The sequence below is a fragment of the Capra hircus genome, chromosome 15, assembly GCF_001704415.2.
Source record: "Capra hircus breed San Clemente chromosome 15, ASM170441v1, whole genome shotgun sequence".
NCBI classification, from domain to species: Eukaryota; Metazoa; Chordata; class Mammalia; order Artiodactyla; family Bovidae; genus Capra; species Capra hircus.
In genome coordinates, this window is record NC_030822.1 from 74,970,102 (window position 1) to 74,990,084 (window position 19,983).

General features: G+C 37.8%; 1 protein-coding gene across 1 annotated transcript in view; it reads right to left on the reverse strand.

Moving 5' to 3' along the window:
• TRPC6 (transient receptor potential cation channel subfamily C member 6) overlaps positions 678-19,983 on the reverse strand; it is a 159,630-nt gene continuing 140,324 nt past the window's right edge. The window contains exons 7-13 of the mRNA XM_018059881.1: positions 18,721-18,985; positions 17,110-17,305; positions 16,120-16,323; positions 14,327-14,401; positions 4,704-4,787; positions 3,149-3,224; positions 678-2,282 (exon numbers count right to left, since the gene is read on the reverse strand). Coding sequence (XP_017915370.1) covers positions 2,131-2,282; positions 3,149-3,224; positions 4,704-4,787; positions 14,327-14,401; positions 16,120-16,323; positions 17,110-17,305; positions 18,721-18,985 — 1,052 coding nt within the window. The 3' untranslated portion in view covers positions 678-2,130. The remainder of the gene's footprint in view (positions 2,283-3,148; positions 3,225-4,703; positions 4,788-14,326; positions 14,402-16,119; positions 16,324-17,109; positions 17,306-18,720; positions 18,986-19,983) is intronic.

Sequence of the window (19,983 nt, forward strand, 5' to 3'; positions counted from 1 at the left end):
AGCGGTGTGGTCAGAGTATCAGACATCACTGTTGTGTCCTCTTTCTGGGACTTGAAGTCCAGAAAGCTCCAAATCTCAGAGAAGTATGAGGGAGAACAGTTTGGATAAACACATTAAAATTTCTTAATCCCCTAATTGTAAAAGGTTAAGCAGATTCAAAATGAATACATGATTTAAAGCTAGTGGTCTTGAGACTTTTGCAGGATGGTTGTGCTCTGACCATCCTTTGCCAATATGCCTTGAATTAAGAAGCTCTTGCCGGAATTCTTAAACCCTGTCTTAAAATATGCTTGGTTTCTCTTCATCTTCCAATTAAAAGGAAATGAGAAGAGATGCCAATTCAGCTGCCCTTTGAAGGAAATATGGTGATCTCAGGACATATAATTTGAATAATAACACGTAGCACTTTGCCTTTTACTGAGGGAGCCCACCATCATGCCTGTTGCATTTCCTAAAACTTACATCTTGTCAGGTCAATCAAACTTAAAAGTCAGTCCATCTCACCAACTGTTACCTGGTGAGCCTGGCCCCTGTGGAGCTGCTGGTGCTCCTGGTGGCTGGAGTGCTGAGGAATCTAAATATTTCTTCTGTAGAATCTTCTAGAATTAAGCCCATTTGCTGTCATAGAATGCTGCTTGGCATGGAGGCCAATCTCTTGCATGGCATAACACACAAGGTTTTTGCATTTAGGTTATTTTAATTCATGGGTAGTGCATTTGGTATGAGTTTGATTTTTACAATTTCTGATTCAAATATTGTCATAAAACATTTGAAAACAGACCTTTTCTGTATCACTAAATACCTTTTCAATTAATTGATAACCATAAATACAAAAATCACCTAATATAAAATCTCAGCTAAATTTTCGGACCTGGTTACATAAAGGTTTTTTGATGTAAACAAAATCAAAGTTGGGGCTAACCAGATTCTCTGTGACCATTTTATCCTTAAAATAAAATTTTGCATATGAAGCCTCTCTTTATTGAGTTTAAAGCAGCACTTCCAGTCAATTCCCAGCATCATCTAAATATTGATAGTCTGGGTAGCTGAAGTGTGAACCTTCATTTCTTTCTTTTAGATATTGCCTCATGTTATCAATACATAATAGCAACCTCTTGGTAAATGCTCATGAATGCAAATTCTTGTTTTATATATTTTGAGAGGAGGGTAGAATATACGGAGAATAACAGATAAGTATTTGCAAGTTCTGTCTACACATTTTTCTCCTTTCCATCTGATGCCAAATGTAGGAAATCACTTATAAAGACTCTTGGAAATGGTACAAAATTGTGCTGTCATTTGACCAAATAACCACAATTGTCTGTGGCTTTGAAAATTCTCCAATAAAAGGTTCTTATTTGGCTAACATCTTTTTAGACACAATAAAAATTACAACTTAAAGAGTTTTTAAGTGTCTATACTGGCTGCAAAAGAAAACAGGACAATTATTTCATATGCACGTGTGCACATACACACACTAACACACACAAACACACACACACATACACACACACTACACACTGAACTGTGTTTCCAAGGTTCAGTGAAGGCAGCACTTTTTCACTGGTAACATATCCAAAGAGATGAATCAGAAAATTTAGGAGTGATTTAACACCACTCTGCACAGACAATATCAATCCTATTTTGTGGGGACTAAGAAGGGTGGATGATTAAATAGTATTCTCTGAATGGCAAGAGATTATTTTTCTCTAAATTCAAGTCTGGAAGTCACCATCAGGGGGTCCACAGAACAGGCAGGAGGATGCCTGAAGTCACCATCAGGGGAAATAACACAGTGCAGTGTGTTTGCCCTGCCAGCCTAAATGATCCCCAGACAGACGCTACATGGCAGTCACATCATCACAATAGACCCAAGAAAGCAGTTTATGAAGAAAGGTACCAAACAATTGGGTGTAATTTTCATCATAATCTGCAATCTTTAACCTGAATAATGATATTTAATCACCATAAATATTAAATAGTAGAATTCCAAATGATAGGATGACCCAAGTTATCTTTGAACTTTTTCTTTTTTAAAAGCTGGTCACAGTGGCACTTAAAAAAATAAATCAGAAAATAATATGGCTTCAAGTGGACGAATAAATATGAATTTTTAAGAAAGTCTCTGCATTATCTATTGCTTTCCTCTTGATTTGGCCCCATTGATAATTTCTCCCCGAGTTTTCTAATAAGTTCTGCCAGGTCTTCTGAATTCTGAGTTTTTTCTTCAAGGAGTTCATAGCGGAGACTTGAGATGTCTTGTTTAATTTCCTTCAATTCCCCTTTGAAAAATAAGAATGACAAGAAGTCAATTGTAAATATGTAATGCAGAGAAACTAGAGATTCTGTACAGATCAAAATCTGTTTTAATTCTACACACATCTATATTTTGAATCTTTTCAAAGGAAAGATTTCTATTTTCTCAGCTAAGTATTTTGGGTAATGAAAAGATTATAGAGAAAACTTATAATGAAAGTCCTCCTAAAATAATTGAAACATTGGCAACAAATGTTACAGGGTTTTGGGGGCAATGGACCCTCACTTTCCCCACCCATTTATTTCTCCCTCCAAGTATAAGTGAAAGCGTTAGTCACTCAGCTGTGTCCAACTCTTTGCAACCCTGTGAAGGCTTCTCTGTCCTTGGGATTCTCCAGGCAATTCTCGTACTGGAGTGGGTTGCCATGCCATCCTCCAAGGAATCTTCCTGACCCAGGGATCAAACCGGGTCTCCTGTATTGCAGGCTGATTCTTTACTGTCTGAACTACCAGGGAAGTCCTCTCCCTCTAAAGCTCCCCACAAAAATAGTACAGTCTACTTTCCCTGTCTGCAGGCTCTGCATCTGGAATATAAAGAATAGACTGGAATACAATGCTCCTTTTTTATATAAGGAACTTGGTGTTGACACAGGTCCTAGAACCAATCTCCCACAAAGACTAAGGGATGACCACAGTTACTTATCTAGCCAATGGCATCTGCCCTTTGGAGAAATAGCCTCTATTTCCCCAGCATGAGGCAGTGCTGATGCCTGGTGGGATGTGGTCTCCTCCCCTTGAAGCCCACCCTTCCCACGCCCACCTCTCCAGCTCTCTCTCAGCTCGGCCTCAGGCCCCAGGTGTGGCTTATGCTCACGGGCTGACTTCAACTCACCTTCATTCACTTCGTCACTCTCCTTGTCTATCTGGGCTTGTAATACATATCTTTTAATGAGCCTCTTCATTATTTTCTAGACAGGGAAAGGAGAAATCCATCTTAGTTTTATGTTCATGACCAATCACTCATTTGGAATAAGCTTCTGAATCTTTCTTTAGTAAATGCTTTGAAGTGATAGCTATGAGAGATTAAGACGATTTATCTGATAGGGAATGTATACTATCTACAGATTTTAAAGTAAATTTTCACATCACCAGGGCTAATGACTCAAAACTTAATTCATGAAAAAAGAGTAAGTTTAGAGCAAGCATGTAATCCTTGATGTTCATTGCTTGTATTTTACTTGAAAAATGTTAGAACAAGACACAGTCTTTCAGCTGGGTGAGTCAAAGGTGTGCATTTTGGCCTGTGGGAATGGAAAGTTAAGTAAATGTGCCTCATTTATAGATTTTCCCCTCCATTACCAAGAAATGTAGCCAGTTTTGATTGTATACTTTCTGATAATTTAGGAATGGCTAGTTTCAATGTAATAATATTTCTCCAGCACTTGGCTTCTACCATGAGGATACTGCTTTTTCTATATACTTTTTATAAATAATAAGAGGCTCAGCACATATGTAGGAAGTCCTGAGTGGATGGATATAAAGCTAAACCAAATCTTACTACCTAAGCCCAAAATTAACTGATAGACAATAAAGTCCCACTTTCAAGAACTTATTCTAAGGATGTAATTAGGTATACAAACAAGTCTATTCATAGTAGTACTCCTTATAATAGTGGAAAAAAATAAACCCTAAATGTTCATCAATAGGGGATTATTTATTTGTACAAAGGAATACAGTACATCCATTAAAATTAATATGAAAATATGCTTTGCGAAGTGGAAAACTATTACTCATTATATATTATTAACTTATTTAGAAAACACTGCATATTTGTTGTTGTTGCTGTTTAGTCACTAAGTTTTGTCCGACTCTTTTGTGATGCTGTGGAGTGTAGCCCTCCAGGCTCCTCTGTCCAGACAAAAATAGTGGAGTGAGTTGCCATTTCCTTCTCCAGGGGATCTTTCCAACCCAGGGATCAAACCAGCATCTCATGCATTGGCAGGTGGATTCGTTACCACTGAGCCTTCAGGGAAGCCCAATATTGCATAAACATTTTTATAATAATATTAAAATGTATGTAAAATTATACACACACATACATATAATCATCTGGTAGAGTATTCACAAAAAGTAAGTAGTCTTAATTGCTCAGTAATAGGGTTTGAGGTGACTTTTACTCTCTCCTTTATGCTTTTTGTAATATAGTCTTGATACAATAAACACATAGGGTCTAATTTCCATGATGGCAAGATTTAATCTATTTTATTTACTTCTATATCTCTAGTACTTAGAAAGTGCATGGTATGTGGTAGTTAATAAATATTTTTTGTATTAGTGCATTATTACTGAAAAAATATAACAGGTCATTATCCTTTCAATAATTGCATAGTGTGAGTTTCTAAATATTACAAATAACTAGGCTTATTTCTTTAAAACCTCATGCTTACCTGATATTGTCTTGGAGGATTAGTGAAACTGTTTAACTGGAAATCTTCTGAGCTCCTTATACTTGATTGTTTACTATGTGCAAACTGTAATTTGAAAAGAATTAGAAGTTGATTCTTATTTAATTTTTAAATAATGTGATGGCATTTATCTCATAGTTTCATATGTGATAGTTACACATATGAACTAATAGTCTTATATACATAAACTTTTCTATATGTATAGTGCCATTTTAATTTAATTTGCTTAATATTCTGTCTTCCAACAGAAATCATAGATGTCTTAGGTGTGTTCATCAGAGGTTGTCTGAGGACTGTCTTAGACTTCGTGGCTATCAGTCATGCTGTCATGAGAGTCATGCTTTAACACTCCCACAGTTGTCTCCTTAGTAGAGGGAGAGGCAAACAAGCTGAGAAAGTAATAGTGGTGATCTCAGAAGTCCACTGGTGAGGGAGCCACAGTCCAGCACGACTGACAACACCATCTGCACAAGCAGTAGACTGTGATGAGACTCCTGAGGAAACACCAGGAGACGACTTTGTTGAGGGATAGGATCCAGGTGTCAGGAAAGCACTAATAAATCTATTTGAATTTTAGGTTCTGTAAAATATCCTATCTGGGCAGCACTTTTCAAATAATACATATGCTTGAAGAGGCAAATGACAAAGAAAGCAATCTGCAAGAGAGGTGGTAAATCACCATATTAACATGCTAAGAGAAAGATTAGAAACCTCTTTAACACATTTTCTAAAGGGAAAATGGCTTTACAAAGAAATAAGTAGGAGAAACTGAACAAAACACAGTATCTCCAGATATATATTTTGCAAGGTGCAAAATTTTTTCAGGGGTAAAGAAACTTCAAGACCATTTACTAAGACAGCCATGATTTCTATTTCCCAGTGATATCTACATTGTTAGAGCTAATGAATGCTTGCTTGCTTCAGTTGTGTCCGATTCTTTGTGACCCCATAGACTGTAGCCCATCAGGCTCCTCTGTCCATGGGATTCCTCAGGCAAGAACAGTGGAGTGGGTTGCCATTTCCTCTTCTGTTAGAAGTAAAGTGAAAGTGAAAGTCGCTTGGTCATGTCCAACTCTTTGCCACCCACTGGTCTATACAGTCCATGGAATTCTCCAGGCCAGAATACCCGAATGGGTAGCCTTTCCCTTCTCTAGGTGATCTTCCCAACATAGGAATCAAACCCAGGTCTCTTGCATTGCAGGTGAATTCTTTACCAACTGAGCTATCAGGGAAGCCCAAGGACATTCAATTAAAATCCTTAACTCCAATTCTTTGATGCTATAAATGGCCACACATTTATAGCACACTGCTGAAGTAAAGCAGCTATGCACACATTCATCCATTAAACAGGTATTTTATGAGCATCTTCTATATGTAAAGTACTGTGCTATGTCCTGGTATTTAATGAAGAACATAAATAATTATCTAGCTGAGTTATAATAATAGGAAAAATAATAGGAAAAGTATGGCAAGCCTGACAAGATTTATAAAAATATATATAATTGTGAAGATATTCTTTAGATAGCATCCTTTTTCATGTAGCTATTTCCCTTTCTCTTTCACCCTTTCTAAAAATGTCAAGAAAATATCTGTATTTTTTTAACTTGATATCAACTTTAAAAAAATTAAGATTATATAATTGACCAAATTAACCAGAGAGATGACTTAGGTCTGTAGAAGAACTCTTGACAAAAGCCTGAAAACTCAAATCTGGTTCTGCCTTCAGGTTAGCTGTGGAACACTAGGTGAAAAGCTGAAATCCTATAATCTCTCCTGATAGTGAAGAGAATGCCCTAAATGAATCCCTGGAGTCCTTCAAACCCCATTAATTTATGAATTTGTGAGATAAATATAAACTTCAACATATTTTAATATTCATTTGAAAATAACATAATCATTAATTTTTATAGTGATATAAAATATAATATTAACCTATAATATTAGATATGATTCCTGAATTTCAAACTGTGACTTATGCTTTAAAGGCATCATTAAACATGCTGACCAGAATCAAGCTCACTTCCACCCCTCAGTTTTTAAGCTAAAGCATGGAGGGTGAGGACAGGTTCATAACCAGAGGGAAAGGATCCAGACAAAGGGAATTTGGGGGCATCACAGCCATCTACTTATGAACACCTATCCTCATGGTGGCAAGTTATTAATTTAATATTTTATTTTGTTAGAGGCCACGGACATATCCAAATGGTGTTCATGGAAATAAGAAAGTGAAAATTTATACTTCTTTGAGATTATTTTAGAGATGAATGTGTGGGCCTTAGTACATGATGTGCCAATCATCCCAAATTAAAGCAGCTCCACAACACACCACACCTATGGCAATAATACTTTTTTGAAAACTTAATAACCACATAGGTGGTCTTTCATTTGCTCTTTTCTAACTTAAGGCCTTTGAGTTTGTTGTTCCCAATTCCCACAACATTATCTTGCTGAGTCTTTGCCTGACTGACTTGCTTTGTCTGATCGTCTGGAGTTGAGATCAATGTATAAGCTCCTCAAATGGCTTTCTCTGCCCACCCCATGAAAATAGATCTTGAGAAAGCTAGGCCTTTTGTATCCTTTGTGCTCTGTGCATGCTAAGTTCCTTCAGTCGTGTCTGACCCCTTGTGACCCTAAGGACTGTTGCCCACCAGGCTCCGCTGTCCATGGAATTCTCCAAGCAAGAATACTGAAGTGGGTTGCCCTCCAGGGGAGCTTCCCAACCCAGACAATAAACCCGTGTCTCTTATGTCTCCTGAACTGGCAGGCAGGTTCTTTACCACTAGCACCACCTAAGAAGCCTCTTGTCTCCTTCATAACATGCCAATTACTTTATTCATTGGCTTGTTTACATGGTTATTGTCTACATCCTCCTGGGCTCCACAGAAGGAGGGACTTTGTTTAGTTCATCTGTTTTCCCAGAGCCATCACTCTGAGACAGATGGCAAATGCTCAGAAGTAGCTGGCTGATGAAATGAATGAAGTACTTTTAGGTAACTAATGGAGATCACTTGGTTTCCAGACACCTTGGTGTACAAGGCATGTACAATCTAGGTTTATGAAACAGCTGGCTACAACTCAACCACATGGGAAAGATATATCTGAAACCTGGAGAGCTAGTTTTAAGGTCTGAGGCAGATGACTTACAAACTGACATACTGGATGACACAAAAGAGGCAAGGGAAAACCAGAAAACAGTTTTAAGAATGCATACAATTATAGGTTTTCTAAAGTGTAGATCTACAGTATGTCATACAGTTTTAGCCTAACACATGGCTTCCCTTTGCATGTGTCCAGTAGGCAGAGTCTGGGTTTTCTCAGTTGCAACATTTTTAACACTTTGGGCTGAATAATTTTTTTTTTTACTTTAAAAATTCCATGTGTTTGAAAATTAAATGTCCAATTTTCAATGACGGGTGTATCTAAGAAGCCATTACAAGGAAAATTAGAAAATATGTGTAACAGAAAATAACAGAATTTTATATCACTAACACTGCCATTTAATAGAAAAATCTATAATCACTTTTTAAAATCCAGATGCACATTGGAATTTTTTGAAAAAATACAAATACCCAGGTATTGTTTTTTTGCTCCAAAGCTCCAGATGTAATTCCAATGAGCAGCCATGTTTTAAAACAAGGTTTTTAATTTGATCTTTTACTTTTATCTAGCCTGTTTCACTTTTTCTACTTCATATTCAATGTTCCCATTTCATTTCATTTATGGGTTGGGTACTTCTTTACTGTGGGGGTCTTCTAATGCATTGTATAATGTTTGCCAGTACCCCTGGTCTTCACCCTTAGATGCCAATAATAGGACCCATCACTAGTTTTGACAACCAAACCTGTCTCCAGGTATTACAAATGCACCCTAGACTGCTGGTCATGTGGGATCAAAATCAGCTCTCACTGGGAACCACTTATATAATTAAATGGTACCTTACTAAACAGTAATAAATCCACTTGGATCTATGTGACGAATTCTGCTCTAAATCTGCAATGTGAATTTGAATGCAAATCTAACATCTATACAGCAAAAATTTCTAATCAGTTTCTAATGTGTAGTAGGTATTCAACAAGCACATGTTTAAACCCCAAGAAATAATATGTAAGAAGAATCTTACCCAGTGGTGCAAAGAAGCATTTTAACCACTTGGTGGCAGAAAATTCTAATTTATATTTGTTTTGATGTACAGCCACTAAAATACACTAAGAAGTCGAAGCAATTCAGTGGGCAGTATGAATAGCATTTAACCTTTAGTGATTTGGACATTTACAGATGATACTGATGTATAATATGCGATGAGAGTGAGGAAGGGGGTTTGGTGAGTGGAAGCAGGATGACTGGGTGTGAGCTCTGTACCTGACTATTATGCAGATATACACTCCAGTTCTGAAGAAAGCACCACCTGCTCCTTTTTTTTTTCATACCTTCTACATTTCCTGCATTCTTTATGTTGTCTTTCTTTCACTTCCTAGTAATTAGTTTTATATTAGCATTTTCATCTTGCTGCAGCTTCACTGTAGGATGGGAGTGAGGAATACTAAATAACTGTTGTTATTTATTAAGTGGAGCAAGCAAGCTTCAGTCTTTGGAATTTTTTATGTTTGGACATAGCAACAGTTCTGAGAGTTTCCCACTCTCCACAAGCATTGAAGGGCCTGAGGCTGGGATCAAAGCAATGAACTGAAAAGGTATAGGCAATATGATCAGTCGGCAGTGGGTGCTGACATGTGGGAATGAAGCCACGTGGTACAGTGCTTGTAAAAACTCTTACTTTGGAATCAGGTAGATGTGGATTTGAATTCTGGCTCTGGCACATGTCTGAAATGGGACTTTGAGCAATTCATTTCATCTTTGTTATCCTCAGGTTTCTCATGTATAAAGTAAGGAAAATAATATTACCTACATTCCTAGAGCTAATGTGAGGATTAAAGATATAAGTGGTGTAGAATATGTAGCTTGACATACAGTTGATATTGTACAAATGTCAACAACTATTATTAGTATATGGAAGGATAAATATCTACTTTGTGGCTTTAGACCTGTTTCATGGTTAGTTTGGATCTGTTTTTTTTTTTTTTTTTTTCTGGAGGTACTTCACTGAATATTGGTTTTCACTTATGTTTCCATGACTAAGGCATTCAGGCAGTGAAATATTCAATGATTCCCACACCCAAATGAGCATTAGAATCTCTTAAGGACTTAATAAAATACACATTTCCAGGTTCTATGGCCAGAGATTTTAACTTGATAGCTCTAGAGCAGAGGATGGTAATTTGCACAAATTTGTCTGGCAAAATGACCCTGGTGATTGTAATTGGAACTGTTTCATCGTAACTATTTCATCAGATGACTAAAAAGACAGCCTCGGACCTAACTGAACACTAAAGGACATAGTTCTTGTACATGTAACTGATGAAAAAAATCTGCACATCTCATTCAATATAGTGCAGAATGGACCCCAAACGCTAAGATAACGTCTTTATGCTCCACACTGGCCTATTGTCTGGGTCACGTGAAACCTGCTCTGAAACTGACACTTGAAGGTGATCTGTTCTAGAGCTGGAACAGAGCAGATATTCAAGAAGCTATGTGGCATTTTTAGGTTTACATACATAATATGTACAGCAGAGACTGAATGTATGCTGTTCTTTCAGACTCTATGTCTGAAAAGTTAATGCTAGAGACCACCAAAGTGAGTGACAGAATTAAAAGTGATGACTAAAGATAATGAATGCTGCTTTGTTTCAAAAAGTATTGTTTTATGGCTCATCTGACTGATTTCTATAGTTTACGTGGAGCAGATATGCAGGAAGAAGATGTGAAGGAATGTTCATGTGACCTAACCACTTTAACCTTCAAGGAATCAGAAAGAAGACCCGAGTGAAATAGAAACTGTTAGGTAGATAGAACAGGGAAAAGGAGTCCAAAATGGCAGTGGCTACAGACAAGGAAGGGAAAAGCCCGCGAAAATGAAACAAAAGAAGGTCCGAGGACCGGAGTGAGGACCTCAGGTAAAACAAACAACACTCCTGGCTGGCCCAATTTACATAGGACAGGCCCAGGGAGAGATAAACATATAAATAGAAGAGCCAAAGTTAGCTCTCTCTCTCCTGCACACTGGGGCACTCTTTTCCTTGTGTCTTTAGATCGACGTGCCCTCACGCCTCGAAGATGGATTTTCCTGCTATCTTCTAAATAAAATAGAGCTGTAACACTGAGCTGTAACACTGATTTGTCTAAGAGCTATAACATGGTCCATTTGAGACCTGAGAGCTATAACACGGTCTATCCAAGACCTGAGAGCTGTGACACACCGAGGGGGCTTTAATGTCTGTCACTCCAAATCTTTGTTGTGATGAGACAAAGAATTGAACAACATACGCTCGCGTGACAAAACTAAACATGGACTTCATGAAAAAGTGAGCAGAAGCTACACAAAATGAGTAAGGGAAAACACACCATGAGAGTTCTTAGTACATAACAGTGTCAAACATGTTCCAGTAGGAGTTCACCTCAGCAACAAGAGGCAAAAATAAATGGAACTACAAATGGTTGCTTTAAAAAGCATTTTCTCGGGAATATAGTTAATGTATCATGCAAAAGCACACTATGTGAAATGTGCCTAGTTTTGTTCATCATAAGCTTACATGGCAAGGGGAAATAGACACCTGTGTTGGTTTGGTCCTCTGGGAATCAAATGCCAAGACAGCGTCAGAAATATGAAATGTGTTCAGAATCCTGCCTCCGAAAGATAATGGGAAGTGTGAGCAGACGGCAGAAAAAGCTTCCAGACCATGAGGCTTGGCTCACTTGTGAAAGAGGGAGAGGTAGGAAGATTGATAAAGCTGGGCATAGAGTGCCCCAGGAGAGGTCCTGTGCTGGCAAGAAATGCCCAGGACCCTAAAAGCATGACCGTGTTGGGAAAGCTGAGGGTACCCCAAAGAGGCTGCAGCAGGAGGCTGCCAGCTGACCAAGTTCCCCGAAGCAGGTTCTCTTTCTTGAAAGAAGATACGAGCCATACATCTCCATGGTTGCCAAAATAAATAGCCACTCTAGAAGGTTCCTTGGGGGGCCTCCCCTGGTGGCTTGGAAGGTAAAGAATCTGCCTGCAATGCAGGCGACCTGGGTTCCATCCCTGGGTTGGGCAGATTCCTTGGAGAAGGGCATGGCAACCCACCCCAGCATTCTTGCCTGGAGAATCCCCATGGACAGAGAAGCCTGGCGGGCTTCAGTAAACAGGGATGCGCAGAGTTGAACACACTGAAGCAACTTAGCACACACACACCAGAAGGTTCAGCTGACACTGAAATCAACATTTTATCCATCCACCACTAGGGTCAGACACCAGAGGCTTTGTATTGATCTTAAAGAGTATTTTAATCTGGGGTTGAAATATACACTACTGGAAAGCATAAAGTAATCCAAGCCATGTTAAAAGATATAAAGTGTATTTTTCAGATGATTTAAACAAATTTTAATTTTCTACATTTTTGGAGAAACTACAGAGAAAATAAAATTATTTCATTTAAAAGGTACTACAGATTCTATCTGCCTGGAGAATTCCACAGACATAGACTGCAGGGTTACAGTCCATGGGATCACAGAGTCAGAGACAACTGAGTGACTAACACACACACGTAGCTCCTGCTGCTGCTGCTAAGTCGCTTTAGTCGTCTCCGACTCTGTGCGACCCCATAAACAGCAGCCCTCCAGGCTCCTCTGTCCCTGGGATTCTCCAGGCAAGAGTACTGGAGTGGGTTGCCATTTCCTTCTCCAGTGCATGAAAGTGAAAAGTGAAAGTGAAGTTGCTCAATGGTGTCTGACGCGATCCCGTGGACTGTGTAGCCCACCAGGCTCCACTGTCCATGAGATTTTCCAGGCAAGAGTATTGGAGTGGGTTGCCATTTCCTTCTCCAACACACACATAGATTCTATCATAAAGGGAAAAAAGCATTTTGATCCTCCTTAATTTTTTTATACTTGTTCAATGATTTATTGTTATCATTCACTCATCATACTTTCAGTATAAGCAATTTCTTACTGCAAAGTTATAAAATCCAACTTGAAGTGAAAGTATTATTTGCTCAGTCGTGTCCACCTCTTTGTGACCCCATGGACTGTAGCCCACCAGGCTCCTCTTATCAATGGAATTCTCCAGGCAAGAATACTGGACTATGTAGTCATTCCCTTTTTCAGGAGTTTTTCCCGACTTGGACAAATCTGGGTCTCTTGCATTGCAGGCAGATTCTTTACCATCTAAGCCACCAGGGAAGCCCCAAATCCAACTTACACTGACCTATTTTTTTGAAAAGTTTTATTGAGTTAATTATAACCAAAGGACGAAAGCTGCTTCTCTGTAATAAGTACCTACTAGTGTTTGTGATTTATAAAGCTTCAACTGAATCCTCCCAACGATTTTGTGTGATGGGTTGTACAACTTGATTGATCCTATTTTGTCGATGAGGAAATTAAGGTTCCGAGAAGTTAAATGAATTGCTAAAGTGGCAGAGATGAGATGAGATCTCAGTATTCTGACTACTTAGTTCAGTGCTCTCACTATATCAATATTATATCAATACTTAAGAGTATTCCTATTTTGTTAGAGGAGGTAACACACTTGGCTTAAAAACAAAACAAAATCGCAGCCCTCTTTGGCATTTGTGGTGCATACAGTGGCCCTGGAATAGAGCTCTGGCTAATGAGATACAGTAACAGATGTTGGGAGGCACTTCTGAGGGTGGTGACTGATTCCTCTGGTGCCCAACTTTTCCTCTGCCCCCTTGCTTCTTCATGCCTGAATAGTGGGTATGATGTCTGGAGGTAAAGGTGTCATCTTGTATTTGACTACGATAAAAGTATCCAGGGGAATCGCAGAGACCCTATACTGCCAACTCTGGAGAGTTAAATGAGAGGGGAGAAGACAACTATCTTGTTTAAATCACCATGTTTATTATTATTATTATATGCAACTGAATGCAAGTCCCACCTAATACATTGCTCTTCTCCTAATTAGTTCACTCATAATTTCCTTCTGCCTTGTGCCCCTACTATGTGCCTGCTGCCAGAATGAATCAAAAGTCCTCATCATGAGGGATTCTGCCACTCCAAATTAGGCAGCTGATGTAGCTCTCGGGTACACTGCTCATTATAAACTGTGCTGACTGGAGCAGCCACTGAATTCTCAGGGAGCCTCTTTTGACAACCTCTCGATTACTGACAAATAATGCGGCTCTGCTAGGTGTGCATAATCGCCACCTGAGCTGTGGAGAATTATATTAATTATATCTCCATTGGGTCCCTGACAATTTCCTCTATTATTTTAATTTTTCCTTCTTTACATCACAATTCTATATTTTATCACCCCAAAGTACTCCAAATATATGTTTAATATCTGCCTTAAACAGCCATGTAATTCTTTTTGCTGATGCACTGGACACAGGCTTGCTTTCACTTCTCAATAGCAGATTCTTTGAGCACTGCCAAATTGTTAACTCTTTAATGTGTCTACTGTTTCTTAAAATTGCTTCTGAGTATTTGTCCTTCTCTCTGAGAAGATAAGCCAGATCATAAGTGTGGCTCCATATTTTCAAATGTGATCTTACCTGTTTTCTGTCAAGTGATAATTTTGAAAGGTCTTCATGACTTCCCAAAATTCCAAATTTCTTTCCTTCATTTCTCTTTTAACGATAGAGAGTAAAACGAATACAGTCATTAATTATACATTGAGAACTGTAAGATGAATTTCACTCTTCCTTCATCCCATATTCTAAAAGCCATCTGGTCTAATTTTCCAGCAAGTTTCTTTGAGAGGAACATATTCTTACTAGGGTCTTCCCTTTGGTGAATACTCGGACATTTCGTTTGGACACTGAATTGTCTGGGGTTGCAGTTCTAACCACATGTTACTAAGAGCGACATGCTTAGTAACATGGAGTAAGGTGAGGGAAATTTTTACTATTCAACCCACTGAGTTCTATAAGTTATACATCTGGGAGAGCACCAAAGATCATATATTGTTTCCAAAATTCCTATCCAAAATAATCGTCATACATTTAAAGAAAGCTTAAGAATTCTCAAAGCACTTTCACATATTTATTTGATTTGATTTTCATGACATAGATATAACTGTAATTCCCATATTACAGGTGAAGAAATTGGAGCTCAGGGAGCTTAACTTGAGAATCCCAAGTAGTAAGATGCAAACCCAGCAGGAATTAAAATATTTCCTTTTTATTCAATAATAGAACCTTATAATTGCAAGGGACCTTTATCATCATTTGGCTCAGTTGCCCACCCAGTGCAGAAAATCTATAAAATCCTAATACTGGTCATCTAGCACTTATTGATTACTTAAAATGATAAGGAACTGACTGTTTCATAAGAAAGCCCACCATTCTTTTGGACAGATCTTGATAAAAAAATTTTTTTTACATAAAGCTAAAATTGAACTATTAGCAACTTTTGCCCATGGCCTCTTTTCCTATATTTGAAGAAAAAAATAAACAAATGTGTTTCCTCATTAAAATTTGGAATTGTAAAAACTATTCATTGTATTCCCCTTCAGTCTTCCTTCTAGAAGCAGCTGACTGCATCACTTATCTATGACATCATATCCAAACCTGTCTGCCTCCTGGCCCTCCTCTGGTGGCATCTAGTCTGTGCTCCTCCTGGATACAGAATTCTGTCCCCTCGAATTCCTGGCAGAGAATAACCTCCCCACCGCCATGCAGTCCACATAGCGTTCCACATGCTCCACGCATTCCTTAACCCTCTGTGATGGTTCTACTCCTTCATCAGGCACTAGACAGATCAATTCCATGGATTCTTAAGATGGCCCTGCTTCATGAGATTACAGTTTCCAGTTAGTACCCTTAGATTGATCTTTCTTGATGTAATGCCAAGCCTCATCTCCCATATTACATGTGAGCAATTGATTTCTGAAGTTCTCTGTGTAGAACTTAAGAGTCTGTCAGTGTCCCCGAAGTCATAATCAGCTAGCTGTATAAGTTGAAGGTGAAAAAAAAAATTGAAGCTGCATAAGCTGAGGTATATAACTACACCCAGCTGTATAAATTGAAGGCAAAGGGAGGGACATGTAGCTACAACAGCGAAAATGCACCCCAGAATAGCTCTCCCTTTTAATACCCACTCTGGAAAATGTGACACATTATTGTAGCTACATTTCATGGATTTTTCTTATATTTTTTAGTAAAAAATGTTCAGTGTGCTCCTAATAAACAGACAAAAGCCAAACGACTGCTCTGAGCTAATTGACTACATTTGGGAATGGATGGGCATGTCATCACAAACTGCTTCTTTATAAAGGGATGTGGTATCATGCTTATCATGGTTTTAGTGTTTAAAAACATAATTTCAAATTATTAAGTCAAATCACCTTGTTCATTTCTGCATCCTCCTGGAAACCTTTTTTATGGCCCTGGAACAATTCAGAAATCCATTTTTTAAGCCTCAATAAGAGATAAAACAGGGACTTTGGACTTGGCACCAGGTTGAAGGGAACAGGAAGAGTTCTTCCCTCCTCAAAGTAAGAAAACCAAAGTTTGGCCCTTGCAAATTTCCATTCCACATCAGCATCATCCTATACAAATAAATATGACAGTTCAGCAAGGAAATGCATAAACAGAATTACTGGGATGCTTCTGACATTGTGTGGCTAGATGGAAGTAATGTTACCTACAACAATCTCAGACCCCAAACACCACCCCAAGATATTCTCAAAAATGTTAAAGTACTATTCACACACTCTTAGGAAAGAAAATTTAGGAAAATTTACTTAAAAATTTATCATTCTTACAGATCTCAAAACTTGCATGTATTTATAAATACACTGAAAGTTATAAAGCTATTTTCCTATATTCTGAAAAACACTATGAAAAATTATTCACCCTTATATTTTGCAACAGATCACTGCTTTGACGAATTTGGGACATACACCAAGATTCTTGGAATAAAAATCACTCTAAATTTGAGAAAAAGTCAATTTTGAACATCACTCAAAGCAAGATTTGGAGAATAGTGGAATTCATAAGCAATAATTTTTAAATGAAATATAAATTCATGCTGATATAGTGTCTCTAAGAATTTATAAATAATAATACTAAATCATACAACATTTCTCATCCTTATTCTTTACTATCCTACCACATCCATAGATGTTGTGCTTGGAAGCAAAGGATTAACATTTTCTGATTACTACATATAAAGAATATAAAAAATATAAATTTTTTATAAAATATATAAAGAAGTATATAAAAAGGTAAAGAACAGATAGAAAGTAGTCTATAGTATCATCACCATTGCTGAATTGATCCTTGGAATAGTTAAAACATATACCACATATTATACAAATATATAGAGATTATACCTCAATTTCCTGGAATGAACTGTTGATCATTGCAATTAACATGTTTAGCAAAACAATGACCATCGTAACATTATAGACTCCATAAAGAACATAACCGATGTTTTCAATGAATTTGTGATTATAGTTGATGACCACTGATTTCACTTCAGAAAGTCCAAATATAGCCCAAAACAGTGTTTTAAAACTCTCTTCCACTCTAGGTAAAAAGAAGGAAATAAAGGAGATGATAAAGCATACAAATGAATGACAATGATACCATAATAAAAGCAAGCTGATTTAATGTCTGAAAATTATTAGATACTCATGAGAAAATTCTTCACTTCCCTGAGCCTCAGATTTCTCTTTTGTAAAATGGGTACAATAACTATTTCCAGGATTGTTGCAAGGATAAGGGAATATTTTACATATGAAGCACATAACTCACTATCTGGCACATAATAAGTGCTCAATAAATGCTAACATAACTTCAAACCACAGACATTAACACTTAAATAATCCATAGTTTTGGTAAAGAAAATATTAAGTGTATTAACAAAAATAATTTAATATGTAATTTAATTTATATATGTAATGTAATAATGTAATTTATAGTCCTTTTGTGTTTTCTGCTCATCTACACTTCTGATATCCAATAAATAGATAATGTTATGTGTCTTAAGGTGTCTTAAGGAAAATATGACAATATAAACATAGTGTTACTAAAATCACTGACATGTCTTAGGAATTTCAATTCATTAGGCATAATTATTAACCAAAATGAAGCTCCTCTGCTTAGGTCAGTTGGTTCAATTTCTCTGATAAACTGAACTTTACAGGAATATGAATAATAGCTTATGCTTCGATCAGTACTTCTCATTGTAACATTTTTTGGTTGTTCTTCAGTTGCTCGGTCGTGTCTGACTCTTTGTGACCCCATGGACTGCAGCGTGCCAGGCTTCCCTGTCCTTCACCGTCTCCCAGAGTTTGCTCAAACTCATGTTCATTGAGTCAGTGATGCCATCAGTCTTTCCTAGCATCAAGGTCTTTTCCAGTTAGTCGGCTCTTCACATCAGGTGGCCAAAGTATACATGAATACCTAGTATTTGAGTAATGTATTCCAAACATACTTTATAAAAGACATGTATCCATGGTGAACATAAGTTAAAACCCTTGTTGCTGCTGGTAACTCAGATTGATTTTGGAAGCAGCCATTCTCGTAGGGCCCAGGAGTCTGAACTGAGCAGGACACCACAGTGAGGAGCACAGATGCTAGGGTCAGTGGACAAGAGACTATGTCCTGGCTTTTCTACATACTAGCAGCTATGAGACGTTCAGCATGTCATTTAACTTCCCCGAGCTTCAGTTCCTTTTTGTGTGAAACAGAAATAATAAGATGATGTGTGTGAGGTAGCTCCTGGCCCTAAAATTGTTAACTATCATTACTTACTATTAGAAAGATTGGCTACATTGTTGAGTTCTTATAACACATTTAAAACTTTTCTCATAATGCTAAAGAGTAACTGGAAATAGTACCTTTACTAAAACATTATTTATCCCACTGTTGCATATGAACACTATTAGGCTAAAGTTTCATTGACAATCATCATGATTAAAAGAACCAAAAACACCTACGTTGTGAAGGCTTCGTTTTGCTTTGCACCAATGTAGTAGGAATAGAGGTTGAACATTCCAATCATAAAGGCCACAAACACCATGATGAATATGACCATGAACTTGAAGATATCTTTTACTGTTCTTCCAAGTGATATCTGCAGAGGTCCAAAGCTTTCATTTGCTGGTAAAATGTAGGCTATTCTGGAGAAACTTAAAACTACAGCAATTGCATAAAGACCTTCAGATATAATTTGAGGATCAGAGGGGTCCCACTTTATCCTGGCTAGGAGAAAAGAAAGACAAAATTTATGGTGAGTTTATTTACATTTTTTACTTCAGACTTTCCTGGTAGCTCAGATGGTAAAGAATCTTGTCTGCGTTGCAAGAGACCTGAGTTTGATCCCTGGGTCAGGAAGATCTCCTGGAGAAGGAAACTTTTTACTTAGGTAAAGAAAATGCACTGGTCATGGCAAACACCCTCTTCCAACAACACAAGAGAAGACTCTACACATGGACATCACCAGATGGTCAACACCGAAATCAGATTGATTATATTCTTTGCAGCCAAAGATGGAGAAGCTCTATACAGTCAGCAAAAAGAAGACCGGGAGTTGACTGTGGCTCAGATCATGAATTCCTTATTGCCAAATTCAGACTTAAATTGAAGAAAGTAGGGAAAACCGCTAGACCATTCAGGTATGACCTAAATCAAATCCCTTATGATTATACAGTGGAAGTGAGAAATAGATTTAAGGGCCTAGATCTGATAGAGTGCCTGATGAACTATGGAATTAGGTTCGTGACACTGTACAGGAGACAGGGATCAAGACCATCCCCATGGAAAAGAAATGCAAAAAAGCAAAATGGCTGTCTGGGCCGGCCTTACAAATAGCTGTGAAAAGAAGAGAAGCGAAAAGCAAAGGAGAAAAGGAAAGATATAAGCATCTGAATGCAGACTTCCAAAGAATAGCAAGAAGAGATAAAGCCTTCAGTGATCAATGCAAAGAAAGAGAGGAAAACAACAGAATGGGAAAGACGAGATCTCTTCAAGAAAATTAGAGATACCAAGGGAACATTTCATGCAAAGATGGGCTTGATAAAGGACAGAAATGGTATGGACCTAACAGAGCAGAAGATATTAAGAAGAGGTGGCCAGAATAAACAGAAGAACTGTACAAAAAAGATCTTCACGACCCAGATAATCATGATGATGTGATCACTAATCTAGAGCCAGACATCCTGGAATGTGAAGTCAAGTGGGCCTTAGAAAGCTTCACTACG